The sequence below is a fragment of the Trichoderma evansii genome (genome assembly GCF_050947405.1).
Source record: "Trichoderma evansii strain SZMC 28006 chromosome Unknown GGI43scaffold_39, whole genome shotgun sequence".
Lineage (NCBI taxonomy): Eukaryota > Fungi > Ascomycota > Sordariomycetes > Hypocreales > Hypocreaceae > Trichoderma > Trichoderma evansii.
Window position 1 is genome coordinate 87,931 of NW_028145167.1, and position 14,640 is coordinate 102,570.

The 14,640-nt window shown below is 26.4% G+C and overlaps 1 protein-coding gene across 1 annotated transcript; it reads right to left on the reverse strand.

The window, feature by feature from the left end:
• Positions 1 to 12,266: 12,266 nt before the first annotated feature.
• Positions 12,267 to 12,851, reverse strand: GGI43DRAFT_280018 (uncharacterized protein). Its single transcript, XM_083201216.1, has 2 exons — positions 12,729 to 12,851; positions 12,267 to 12,664 (listed from the first exon to the last, which is right to left on the reverse strand). The coding sequence occupies exons 1-2, from the start codon at positions 12,803 to 12,805 to the stop codon at positions 12,433 to 12,435; spliced, it is 309 nt and encodes a 102-aa protein (XP_083055288.1). The 5' UTR covers positions 12,806 to 12,851; the 3' UTR covers positions 12,267 to 12,432.
• Between the last annotated feature and the right edge of the window lie 1,789 nt (positions 12,852 to 14,640).

Below are 14,640 nucleotides of genomic sequence, written 5' to 3' on the forward strand. Positions count from 1 at the left end.
TTTTCCACTAGCGTTATTAAGTTCTCAAGATATTTAATAGGTTCCCACGTTTCTTCCTTTTTATCCCCTTTTTCCCACTGCACTTAATAGCGTCATTTCCTATTATCTCTTATTTTTATAGCGTTAATATTTTTAACTTTATATTTTTCTTCCTCTCCTTTAATAATAATTTTATCCTGGATAATTTCTCTAGTATTTTTATTAATTAGTGCTTTTTCTAGCAGTAATATGTGAAAAATCAAGTGTATAGGTTTCCCTTGTTTTTCCTGTTTCTCAGGGAGTTCAAGTTTATAATTAACTTCTCTAATTTTCTTTAAAATTTTATAAGGGCCAAGTTTTTTAAACTCTAACTTGTTACTTAATTTATTTATTTTAATATTTACTTACTTATTACCGCGTATATATTATAATAACTAAACTATATTTCCCTTTTAAAGGTTTAGTTTTTTAAGCTTGTGTTAGTCCGCATATTTAATTATTCTTTAGTATATAAACTTAAGTTATACCTTTAGTTTATTATACAGTTTAATTATGTCTTTAGCCTTAATAATAGCTTTTTTAATGTCTTCCCCTTGCTTAGGTGGTCTGTAGGCCTCAGGTTTAAATCTGTAATTAAAGAAAAATAGTAATTTGCCTGTGGATTTTAACTTTACGCTATTATATAAAAGCTGTGTAATTAGGAGGAGTTCTACTTAATTATTCTGCTTAAAATTAATATAATAGTATAGCTATATCTCAATTATCTAGTTAATTTATTTTATTTATCTGTCAGTTTACAGATAATAAGCTGTGCTGGCTTTATAATTTATTCCAAGTCTAGCAGTAAGTGCTTTCTAGAATTTAAATATAAATATATTTCCTCTGTTAAAGACTATTTCTCCTGGCAGTCCATGGTTACATGTAATAAATCTTATTATAATATAGCTTAAATCCTCCGCGCTAGTTACTTCTTTAAATAATAAGAAGTAAGCAAATTTAGTAAGTCTGTTAACGCTAATAAATATATTATTATATATTATCTGTATTACTAGCTCTTTGGATTACAGTAGTTTAGTAATAAGATTAAATGAGATTAATTCTTATAGTTGTTGTAATACAGGTAACAGTTATAATTAATTATACAGCTTATGCCTAGAGCTCTTAGCTTGCTAGTATATATTACATTTTAATACTATGCTAATAACTTTATCTTTTATCCTAATAAATCAGTAGTACCATTAATAATATTAGTATATTATTTTAATTCCTTAATGTATAGCAGTAATTATACTTTAATACATGTCTTTAAGCGCTTTAATTTGTAAATTTTCTAGCACCTAGATTTTATTATTATCTTATTTTAGTATCCCCTTGTTAAGGTATATATACTCTAGGAGCTGTTCAGGTATTAGATTTTCTACTAAGTCTTTTATTTTATTAAGGATAAGATTATATTCTTTAATAGTAAATAAGGTATTAACTTATATTTACTTGTAATTTCCTTTGCAGTTTTTATATAAGATTTAAGCTTTTATTTTAAATATCTGTTTAAAATATTCTTCCTTTTAGCTTAAAATATCTGCTCTCTTATTTTTAGTTTTTTTATAGTATATAAGTTTATACTTATAATTTAACAGGAACTTGAAATATTTAACTTATTATAAAAAGAGTTTTTAAATTATGGTAAAGTAGGTGATATTATAATAGTCAGTGTAAACCTTGATTTTATAAGTATTCCTTAAGTAATAGTGTTGCTATTCCTTAAATGCTTTAATAATTACCATGAATTCCTTGTTATAAATAAGGTATTTTAATTCAGGCCTGTGTAGCTTCTTTAAAAAGAAGGCTATTAGGTGGGGTTTCCTATTCTTATCTCGCTGTGTTAGTACTCTTTTAATTATAAAGTCCAAGGCATCTGTCTTAATTTCTAATAGTTTATTTAAATTATATATAGTAAGTACAGGTTTACTTAAAAAAGCATTTTTAAGTTTTTAAAATACTTTTTCTATTTCTTTTTTATATATAAGCTTCTTATTTTTAAGTTTTTTCTTACTTTTCTTATCTTCTTCCAGGTAAGTAATATTAGTAAATAATTTAGCAATTTTACTATAGTTCTTAATAAACCTTTAATAGTAATTTACTAATCCCAAGAAGTTTTATATTTTTTTTCTTATTTTTAATAATTCCTAGTTTTAGATTATAGTAAGCTTATCAGGGTTTATTTAGACTTGTCCTGGTAAAATTAAGTGTTTAAGGAACTTGATTTCTTATATATAAAAACTGTATTTATTTAGTTCCACTAGTAAATTAGCATCTTCTAGTATTTATAATATTTTATAAATATGTTCTTAGTGTTTTTTAAAGGTTTTAAAAAATATAAAAATATTATTTAAGTATATAATTATAAAGTTATTTATAAATATTCTTAAAATATAGTTAATTATTTGTTAAAATATTACAGGTGTGTTAGTAAGTCTAAATAGCATTACTAAGCATTTAAATAACCCATAGCGTGTTTTAAATGCTGTTTTTTATTTATCCTTTTTACAGATGTAAATTAAATTATACACTCCTTTAAAATCTAATATAATAAACTATCTTACACTAGTTAAGCAGTTTTAAATTTCTATAATAAGCAGTAATAGGGTTTAATCTTTAATAGTAATCTTATTTAATTATTAATAGTTAATAACTAATTACAACTTCCTATTTTTCTTTAGTATAAATATAACAGGGTATTTAGCTTATAAGGTAAATAGTTTAATATATTTTTTTTTTAATTATTCTTATATTTATTCTCTCAGGGTTTTAAGCTCTGTTTTATTAAGATTATAAATTAGAAAGAATTTTATTGTTTTCCTGTTTATAAAATTAATATAGTAATCTTATTATAAGTAAAGCAGTTATACTATTTCTAATATTAGGTTAAATAGTCTTTGGTATTTCTTATACTGTTTTAGTACTTTAAGCAGTATTTTATTTAATTCTCCTACTTTTTCTTTTTTCTTTGCTTTTAATAGCACTTTATCTAGGGCTTGTAATTTATTTTTTACTTATATAATAACTTTGTTAATACGTATTTTTTTTAATTTGGTTTGCTTATAATTATATTGTGGTAGTATAGGCGATTTTTTTAGGTTAAATCTGACCTTTTTTTTAGGTTTTGTTTCTTTTTTTTTACTTTACGCAGGAATTTTCAGGTCTGAAGGCGCGGCTTTGCTTTCCTTACCCTTTTCAAAGCATAGTTACAATTTTAATAAGACTTTATTTTCCTATTTTATTTATTTTATCCTCCAGTTAATTAATAAGTTACTTTAATAAAGCTAATAGTTTTTAAGTATAATATTACAGTTATTAAATACTATAATATTAAGTTTAATATTCTTAGTATATCTAGTAATAAGTACAAGGAGGTAATTAGTCTCTGTATTAATTTTAATTTTAATATCTGGGTTAATAATATTAGAAATAAGTATTAGGTTTATTTTTGTAAAGCGTAGTAACTGGAGTTTAATTACTAGGCTGTTAGTGATAAGGTTGCGATCCGCACTGCTATTTATATAAATCTTAACTGGTCTGTTATATAATTATCCTGTAAAAAAAAGCTTTTTACTTTTTATTATTTAAATTATATTTATAATAATTTTATTTAAGTGGCTTTCCTGCTATAATTTTTTTTAATATTTTATACACTATTTACATTTTAAGTGTTAATTCTAGTCTTAAATTATTTAGTAGTAAGCCTTAATTAAAGCTGTATTTCCTGATTTCTTGCTTGTATAAGTGTTAAGATTATAACCCTGTCAGGTTAATCTAGTAGTAATTTAATAAAATTAATTTTTTTCTCCCTTGTAAATTTTATAATAATATAGTTTATAATTTAAGAAGTGTTATTTATTATAAGACTCTACTACCCTTTTCTTACAAGGTTTTAATTATATTATCTTATACTATTTTTTAAGTTTATTAAAAACATGCATTTAATAATATATTTTATTATATTTATTCTAGTTTTTTTTTTTATAGTTATTATTAAAGCAGTTAATAATTTTGTTAATTAGGATTCCTTATAAGATTTATTCTGTTATAGTTTTTTCCCATGTTCTATTAAAATTAATATTTTATGCAGGTTGCTGTTTAAAATGTATTATATATGCTTTTCTTTATATTTTTTTAATACAGTCATGCTCCGGGTTATAAAATTTATAAAAGCTGTATTTTATATATTTGTAGTATACTTTATATAATTTATAAAAGTAATATTTATATTATACTAACTAGTAGTTCTAGTTTTTATATGAGTGTATAATATATTCTTTTTTATAAAACTTGTATTTATATATTTTAAAACTATTCTAGTTTTTATAAATTATACTTATTATTTTTTTAAATGTTTTAAGGGTGTTGTGGGTATTATATAATTTAGTTTAAAACTCTTATTTTACTATCTTATTATTATAAAAGTGGTAATTTAGTATGTCTTGTTATTTTATATTTTCTTTAAAGTAGTTATAAATTTATTACTTAGAATTATAATAATAGTATCTTTTATATTTATATTCTAGGTTATTTAAGAAATAGAGATAGTAATAGTATATTATATAGTTATGGTTATAGTTTAAGTAAGTATACCTTATATTATTATTTTTATAATATTTATATTAAAATTCTTTAATTAGGCTTAAGCTAAGGCTTTTACAGTTATTAATACTGTTATCTAATGTTTCTATTACCTTCCTTAGGTATTGTTTAGCAAGGAATTATTTTTTAGTAATGTATCCTATTTTATTTTTTTTATAGTAGGTTTTAGTGTAGTATATGTTTATTACCCTGATGGCTTTTTTATTGCTTTTTTATTTTTTTTTTATTATTTGTTATTATTTGACTTTATAGTTGTGTGTGGGATTTATTAATCTGTATTTAAAGCATTTTATTACTTCCTAGTATTTTTTGTCTTTTTTATTAGCGGCTTTCTTCGTTTATTCTAAATATAACTGCTATTCTAGTTCACAGTCTAGGTTAAGTTTTATTTCTCTGCAGTTTAGACACTTAAATAATTTAAAGTAAGCTTTAGCCTCTGCTTCTTTTTCTTTAAAGAGTTCTGCTATTGCATTTATATTACATTGCTATTTAGCTTCGCATTTATATTTTAAGTCTATTAATCCATATTCTAGGTATCCTAAGCATTTGTGTTTTGTGTTTTTTAAGTTATAGATGCTGCACTTGTAGTAGTTATTAGGGATATAATAATTATAAGATTTTTCTTAGAATTTTATTATATTAACCCTTGCTTTTTTAAGTGTTTTAGTTGTTTGGGGCTTCTTGGGGTAATAGCCTGATTTTTCCTTGCTGCTTTTATAGATAGTATAATTGTTATTGTAGCAGGCTGTCTAGCTTAAGTTTACGTGGGTGTTCTTGCGTATGGTGTTAACTTGGGCTTTTTCTGATTAAGTGGATTGTTTAAGAGTGGTTCTTCCTTTTTTATTCTTCTTGGTGTAACAGTCTTTTTTTTTGTAACCCGGTTTATTGCAATAGTAGTATTTACTATTAAACTTCTTCTTGGGTTTTCCTTTAAAGTTCTTGTTTTTATAGTTAATAAAGTCTAGGTTTATTTTTCCTGGTTTACTATTATTACTATTAGTGATATATTCGCGCTTTTTGCTGTTATTAGCTTGTGGGTGTATTTTAATTTAACTTCCTGTTTTTTCAGCTTTGCGTTCCTGTTGTTGCTTGTGCTGTTGTTTATTAATCCTAATGGATTTCTTTTATAGTGCTTTAAACGTTTCCAGGGGGTTTTCCAGTGATAGAGTGTTTTTGATTTTAGATTTTAAACTAGTGTAGTATAGTATATGCTTGGTTATGTTATTATAATCTGTTTTAGCACTTAAGTATATAAATTCAGCTGTATACTTAAAGTATGGTTTTTCTTCTTGTTTAATGTTAAGAAGTGCTATTTTAGCTTCTTATTTTTTATCTTCTTTTTTAAATAAGGCTTTTAACTAATCTTCAAATTTAATATAGCTTGTAAAAAGAGTTACAGTTTCTTTTTTCTGTGTTATTACATTATTATTTTCTAAATCCCGTAGGTATAGTTTATATTAACTTTTCACAGCATTAGTAAGTCTTCCTCCTGCTATACAAATCTTAAATTTATCTGTGTTTATAATGGTTTTAAAATAACTAAAATAGTTTCTTATATCTGTGAAATAGGCTTAGATTTTCTTTAAATCTCTATTAAACAATGCAGGCATTTCTAGTTTAAATACCTCTCCTGGGTCTTGTTATTGTGGAGTGACATTGACAGTTAGAGTAGCGGTAGTTCCTGCTGGTGCGGGTGTTACCGTATTACCCCGTATTCCTTGGAGCTGCCCTTGGAGGTTCGCAATGGTTTGTGCTTGCTGGGTAATGGTATCTTAGGCCACGCCTTGTTATTGTTATAAGTTACTAATAGCTTGCCAATCCGCGGTATGTTAGACTTCTATCTGCTGCACCAGTCTTTCCATGTTTGCTAATTAGATTATAACATTAGCTTCCACTTGTAGTGGTCCCATAAGTTCTTTGTTAATGCCATCATTTATCCTGTAATTAAACATATTTCCTAATATTACCTGTAAGTTTAGTAACTGTCTGAATAAAAGTTGTTAACGTGTGACGACCTGGTTACTAGATTCCTAGATGGGATTAGTAATATAAAGGGATTCCCAAGAGATAAACCTGAGGTCTAGGTTTATATTAGCGGATAGGTTAAGGGATTTATAGGTAATAGTAATAAGTAATAATAATCAGTTACCACTAAGGTTAATAAAACTTAGTGAGTCACACTTTAATCATATTATAATTAGTATATTAATAACTAGCTATTTAAGTTATTTAAATAAGTGTAAAGAATTAAACTTATATATCTAGTTAGATATCTTGGATTATTGTAAAAAGCTATCTTTCTAAGCTTTCCTGGATTATAAGGAAAGCTAGCTTTCCTAGCTTTCCTTTCCAGTATCAGCCGACGCCTGTGATTGGTTAGTCAGTTTATAGTTAATCCAGGATGGCCTACCCTGTAGGCCTGTTATTGCGACCATAAGAGTCGGGTTGTAACATAAAAGAAATATATTTATATTTAAATTCTAAAAAACATTTATTACTAGACTTAAAATAAATTATAAAACTAGTACAGCTTATTACTTATAAATTAATAAATAAATAAAATAAATTAACTAAATAATTAAAATATAACTATATTATTATATTAATTTTAAATAAAATAATTAAATAAAACTTCTTTTAATTATATAACTTTTATATAATAGCATAAAATTAAAATTTATAAGTAAATTACTATTTTTTTTTAATTACAAATTTAAACTTAAAGCTTATAAATTACTTAAGTAAAAGGAAGATATTAAGAAAGCTATTATTAAGGCTAAAAATATAATTAAATTATATAATAAATTAAAAGTATAATTTAAATTTATATATTAAAAAATAATTAAATATATAAATAAATATAAATTTAAAAAACTAAACTTTTAAAAAAAAGATATAGTTTAATTATTATAATATATATATAGTAATAAATAAGTAAATATTAAAATAAACAGATTAAGTAATAAGTTAAACTTTAAAAAACTTAACTCTTATAAAATCTTAAAAAAAATCAGGGAAGTTAATTATAAACTTAAACTACTTAAAAAATAAAAAAAACAAGAAAAGCCTATATACTTAATCTTTTATATATTACAATTAAAAAAAGCATTAATTAATAAAAATATTAAAAAAATTATTTAAAATAAAATTATTATTAAAAAAAAAAAAAAATATAAAATAAAAAATATTAATATTATAAAAATAAAAAATAATAATAAATAATATTATAAGATATAATAAAAAAAAAAAAGTAAAAAAAAAAAAATATAAAAATTTATTAAGTATTTTAAAAATTTAATAACACTAGTAAAAAAACTTTATTAAAATTTAAAAGTATTAACAGCTTAAGATTTATCTCTTATAACTTTAAATAATTCTTAAGCGCTAAGAAAACAAGGTTAATCTTAAAAAAACCCTGCTTAAGCTGTAATATAACAGCCTAAGAAATAAAAACTTCCGCCTTTTCCTGTTTAATATAATCTAGTTTCTTTAAATTAGTAATTCCCTGCACTACAGTATATATTATCTTTTAATATTATAACTTTTTTTATTTATAAAGGCGCTTAACTTTTATACTAGCCTCCTTAAAGTGCTCTAGCTTATACTAATACTCCTCTTTAACTGCTTTAATTTTTTTTTTAAATTTAATATATTAAGCTGTAACCCTGTAGAATTAAACAGTTAAAAGCTATTATACATCACAGAAAAATTTCTAATTAATAATATATTAAAAACAGCATATTAAATTACTAGAAGAAATTAAGCACTTAGAACTCTTATTTTTATAATAAATACACTTTTTTATTTTAAAAGGATAAGCAAGGATAAATAAAAATAAATTATTACACTACTTTTGTTTTTTAAAACACGTCTTGTAAATATAATTAGTTATAATAATTACTAGAAAAATTAATAAAAAAAAAAAACACTTATTAAACACAGGAATAAAAAAGGATAAATTAAGTATGCTAGGATAACTAAGTCTTAAAAGCAAGACTAATAAGAAGGGAGTATTATATTATAACCCGATCCTTATAGTTACAATAATAAGCTTACAGGGTAGGACTCATCAGATAAATAAAGGACTAATAGTCCAATTAGGATAGGCTTAATAAGCTTGACTTACAAGCCACATAAGCTTATAAACTTACACGCTTAACCAGCTCGTCTCACAAGCCTAACAAGCTATAAAAATCACAAAAGCTCAACTAAATATATAAATTCAATCTTCACTCATTAAATAACTTAAATAGCCAGTTATTAACACACTAATCATAATACAATTAAAGTGTAATTCACTAAGTCCTATTAACCTCAGTAATAACTAATTATTATTACTTATTACTATTACCCATAAATCCCCTAACCTATCCGCTAACATAAACCTAGACCTCAGGTTTATCCCTTGGGAATCCCTCTGTGTTACTAATCCCATCTAGGTATCTAGTGACCAGGTCATCACACAGTACTAATAAATATAATTATAAATTCCTAGGGCTAGGAGTGTATTTTATATACTAGAATAAGGCTGTTTTAAAAAAAAAAAGAATATAATAAATTTTTATAACACCAGGGTTATACTTATTTAAATTCTATTAAAAATTTAACTTAAAAATAATAATAATATTAAAGGGATTACTTGCTATAATATTTATAATACTATATAAAAGTATTATTAAAAAAAGCTGTCTAGGCGCATAGAAATGTAATAGCTTTATAACTAATTTTATAATAATAATACTTATTATTATTAGGATTTTAAAGATTAGGAAAATTAGCTTTTAGTATTATTTATTACTTTAAAGTCTAGGATTAAGCTTTTTTCCTGTTTTCTTATAGTTTTATTTATAAATTACACTTATAAGATAAATAAATTTAATATGCTTTTATTTAATATTACTAGTATTATATCCTTTAATAAATTCTTTTAAATTATAATTATATTTCTTTTAAGGGAGACTTAGAAGTATTATAGCTGGGCTATAAGTATTTTTTATAATTTATTAAAACAGCTTAAAATTCCCTATTTAAGTGTTATAGTTATAAACCAGGAGCTTGCTCTTATAAAGGCCTTGGACTTATATTTATTTACAAGTGTAGCAGCACACTTGCTATACTGTTAGCATGTTAATATAAATGTATTAGTAAAAATAAAATAATTTTTTCTAAAAGCTAAGATAAATAAAGAAAAAAATTATATAAAACAGGCAGTAGAATTTTAATTATTCTTTTAAAATTAAAATAATTTTATTTTTTTTTTTATTAAAGAGGAATATAATAAATAACCGCAGGTTATAATAATACCATAGCCTGGTAAAAAAGTATACCTAGCTAAGGCCCTGTAATATATTATAATAACTTAGCTATTGCCTTGGAAAAAGAAAATAATTTGCTGCTATATTAATTAAGAGCGGCACTTTAGGTTTACTATAACCTTAGTTACTGAGTTAATGCACTTGTTAATAAAGAAATTTATCTTAAGTAGTACTAGTGATTTTATAACTGTGTTTTTTTAACTTACAGGCCTCTGGTAGTATTAAAAGTTAAAGATTTAGAATTACTAGCTTTTAAAAATAAATAAAATTATAAATTTAACTTATTAGCTATTATATTTAATGATTTATAAGCGAGTTATAATAGTAGTATTACAGTTACTACTTTAAAAGCAAGCTGTTACTTTTAATCTAGAATAACTTTAAAAAGAGGCTTGCAATTCTTGTATTTTCTAAATAATCTACGGATTGCTTTGTAAATATATTATATTTAATTAAATTAGTAAAAACAAGCCTATTTAACTATCTGAAATTTATTTATTTTAATATTAAATAATTAAATAAAATAAAAGAGTTATATCAAGGGTTTTATTTAATCCTCTTATTATTAGGTTAAAAGGTTACTTAAAAGGCAGCCTTAACCTTGAAAAATTACCATATATAAGAATATTAGATATAAAAAAACAACCTAGCTTGTTTAAACGTGTAATTGTATTAAAAGAAGTTAAAGCTTTTAAAGATAATTATTAACAGCCGCCCTGTTTATCTGCGCCAGCTAAAATAATATTAAATTTATTAACCCGGGCCGCCGCGATGGCTTTAATTTTAATAACCACAGCCGGCCTCTGGGTTATTAGTCTAGTTAATATATATAAGCCTCGCACAGAGATGCCGAGGTTATATTAATAAACAAAGTAATAGTTTAAAGACTATAAGGAAGAGGAAGAGGATAACGAGTGGGCTGACGAGATTAACGCTGAAGTTGAAGATCAGATGGATCAGGCGTGGGATGAAGCTGATAGCTTGGCTTAAGCCATGCAAGAAGATACCAAAAACACCCAGGATTATATTATTATAGCCTTATAAAGGAATTAAGAAATTATAGAATTTATTTTCATAGAATTCTAATTCTATTCTTCCCAGCTTAACTAATATAAGAACGCTGGAATCGGCGTTCTGCTACATAAAGCCACAGTGTCCCGCTTTTTTGGATATTAAATACGCTATGTTGGATACCGGAGAAGCGCTCCCTAAATATAATTATACAAGTTCAAATAAGCCTCCAAGGCCAGTGTAGTAAAGAGCTATACCTAGCCTTCGGCTCAATAACTAGATAAATAAAATAATACCTGCTTATTAATCCACCAATTTGTCGATAAGTAGGGAACGCACCTCTGAACTGGCTCACACTCATACAAACACATCCACGGAAACCCAGCTTGTCATACCGCTATTGAGACCACTGAGCGAGAACACGTTACGGGATTATTTGATCCAGCTGACGCCGGCCTGTTCTCACAGGAACGAGCACCAGCTAAGGGTCATTTTGCCCAGAGAACGTGTGTCGTTTTTCCTATCTAACAAGAGAATGAGATTCTCATTATATCCTATCAATCCGGGCAATGCCCGGATTAACTATCTTCCTTTCACTCCCATTACCCGGAAGGTGCGTTGCAAAGGTCTGTCAAAACATCTTGATATTATATATTCAAGTTTACGGATTGCGCTACTGGTGACAAAAAAGAACAAATTACTGAAAGAATTCTTCGGTAAGATGCTCCTCGTTTACGGCACAATTTCAACTCTTAAGGAGAATTCGTAGTTGTACCTTGGCTTCTTCCATCTCATCAAATAGGCCCCTTTCCTCGAGCGTCAGCGCTAAGCTAAAGCAGGTTCGAGGTATAGCCCCTGCCTGAGACTCGCAGTCTTTGAGAATATTAATTGCCGATTTAAAAAAACACTCTAATTTTCAATCAATGAGACGCCAATGCGATCTGAGCCAATAGCGGGACTTACGCGGCCTGGGTAAGATCTGCTCGCGAGCGCAGAAGAGAACCAAGTTTATGGCAGACAAAGGCAGTATATGAGTGGGTCGGCGACTTCGATTGCCGTATCCTAAGACAATCTTCAAAGCAGAAAGTGCGTCATTGTCTTGCTTCATAGCAAGGAGGGTATTCCCTGTATTAAACTGAACGCTAGTATGGATTCGTGTTAGCAAGCCACGGGGATCGTTTATGTCAGGACACCAGATTCTTACATAGCATGCTTAAGCTATCAGCACCATATGCTTCTAGTGTGCAGTCATGGGCTTGACGACACCAGGACAGGGAATCTTCCAGTAGGCCTTTGGTACGATAAGCAATGGATAAGTTCGCTGCCCAGACTCCGCGCGAACTTTTATTTTTGAATGTATCCAGGAGCAGCTTAAAGGCGTAAATGCTCGGCTCTGCCACACCACTAGCCAGGTGAGTAAGGGCAATGCTACCATCGACAATTGCCCTCACCTCGACATCATAAGACTCAAATGTCGCGTCCTCAATTAATGCAGCACGATGATTGTCTGCCTTCTCAAACCACCCCGGCCAAGATCCGGGACATTGAGTTCGTATTCGATAGTACCAAACGCGTTGTACATATCAGCCGTCAACCGACGCATATACTGAGGGAAATAGCCGGGGTGGTTATTTTCCTCTACCGCAGCCTGCAGGATTGAACAAGCTTCTTTTACCATCCCAGTAGCTGTTCTGAAATTGCCCCGCTCCGACAAGTACCTAAGCCAGGTAAAAGAGTAAGCAGCGCGCTAAGCGTGAGTTTCACTTGAGAGCAGCACTATACCATGCGCAGCGGCGAATCACCTCACACAGCATAATTGGCGGCCGTAAAATGTTTCGGAAGCGTCTATATATTCCCATCAACGCAGAAAGGTGAGGGTGTATCAGCGCGTAGTCGTCCCATTCTTTGAGAAGGGGCGAGCCTAACCCTAACACCTTCGGAAAGCACGCATTCAGAGCAAAGACTGCCTAATCGAATAGATACGCAAGATTTTCAGATGTAATGGACTTCAGAACTGCTTCTCTTATAATCCTATGGCAGCCTAATCGGTTACCCTCTGGGCTCCTTGTTAAGAGTGAGATGCGTATTAGTGTAGACGCGGCTGTATCGACCCTGATTAATAAACATACTGAGTTCAGATAAACCGCCGACATAAAGGACGTGATAGTACATACAAAGGCCGTTCCGGGAAGAGGTCGCGCGTGCAGGCTTCGAGCTGGGGAAATGCATCACTGGGGCCATTGTGAGTCCTGGTCAAATAGTTAGTCAAATCTGCGTATAAGAACCGAAATAGCCTCTCACTTGGCTTTGTAACCATGACACTCAAATAATTCGATAGGTGCATCGTCAGGATCAATATATGCCAGACGTACCAAATTGGAACATTAGGACCACAAAACAAAAAAAAATAAATCACCGAGTCATACTTAATAATTAGCTATTTAAATTATTTAAATAAGTATAAGTAATAAGCTTATATATTTAATTAATTTTTTTATTATTATAACTTATTAAACTTATTAAGCTATTTAAATATATAAAATAATAAACTTGTATAACTTATAAAATAAGTTTATTAAGCAATTTATAATTAACTTATTAATTTTTTATTAATTTAATAAATTTTACTTTATAAGTTTATTATTATAATTATAAAAGTTAAATTATAATATAATATTTTTTTTATTAATTTTATTTTTAAAACTTAATTATTTTAATATATTTAATTTTTTTTTATTTTAATTTTTATATTTAATTATTTCTATTATTTTATTATTATTTAATTAAATTATTTAATTAAATTATTTAAAGCTTAAAGCTTTTAAATATTTATTATTAATAATAACTTTTAAATTTACTATTACTATTATTAAAAAAAATATTTAAATATTTTTACCTATTTAAATATTTAACTAAATTATTATTATTATTACTTATAAATTTAATAATTATTTAAATAAAAATTATTAATATGTAATATATTATAACCCGACTCTTATAGTCGCAACCATGGGTAGCTAGTTATTAATACAGAATTAAGATTAAAGTGCTATTTACTAAGTTTTACCTACTAGTAATATTATTACAAGATATTACTATTGCTTATAAATCCTCTAGCTTATCCGCTAATATAAACTATAAGACTAGGTTTATCCCTTGGGAATCCTCTGAGCCATTAACTTATCTTAGGAGCCTAGTGACCAGGTTATTATATAATAACTTAATTATTATATTTTTAAATAAAATTAGTAATTAAATTTTTTTTCTTTAAAATATAAACTTAAGTTAAATTTATATTAGTAATTACATTAAAAGATTTATAAGTAATAATAATATCTTATAATAAATATTACTAGTAAGTAAAACTTAATAAATAATATTTTAATTTTAATTTTATATTAATAATTAGTTATTTGTTTATTTAATAGTAATTAAGTAATTTTATATATTTAGCTATTAGTTATAAGTTAACTATAGTTAATAGTTAACTTTGTTAATTTTTTATTAAGGTTAATAATAGTTAATAGTTAACTTGTATTAACTTTTACCCTATTAGTTAGTTAGTTTATACTTAGTCTGAGGTATGTACCTTAAGTTGCGATTATAAGATGTTGGGTCATAATATATTACTAGCAGCTTTATTTTCTTTGGTATTCTTAATATACTAGCAGTACTAGTACTTGTATTATTATTT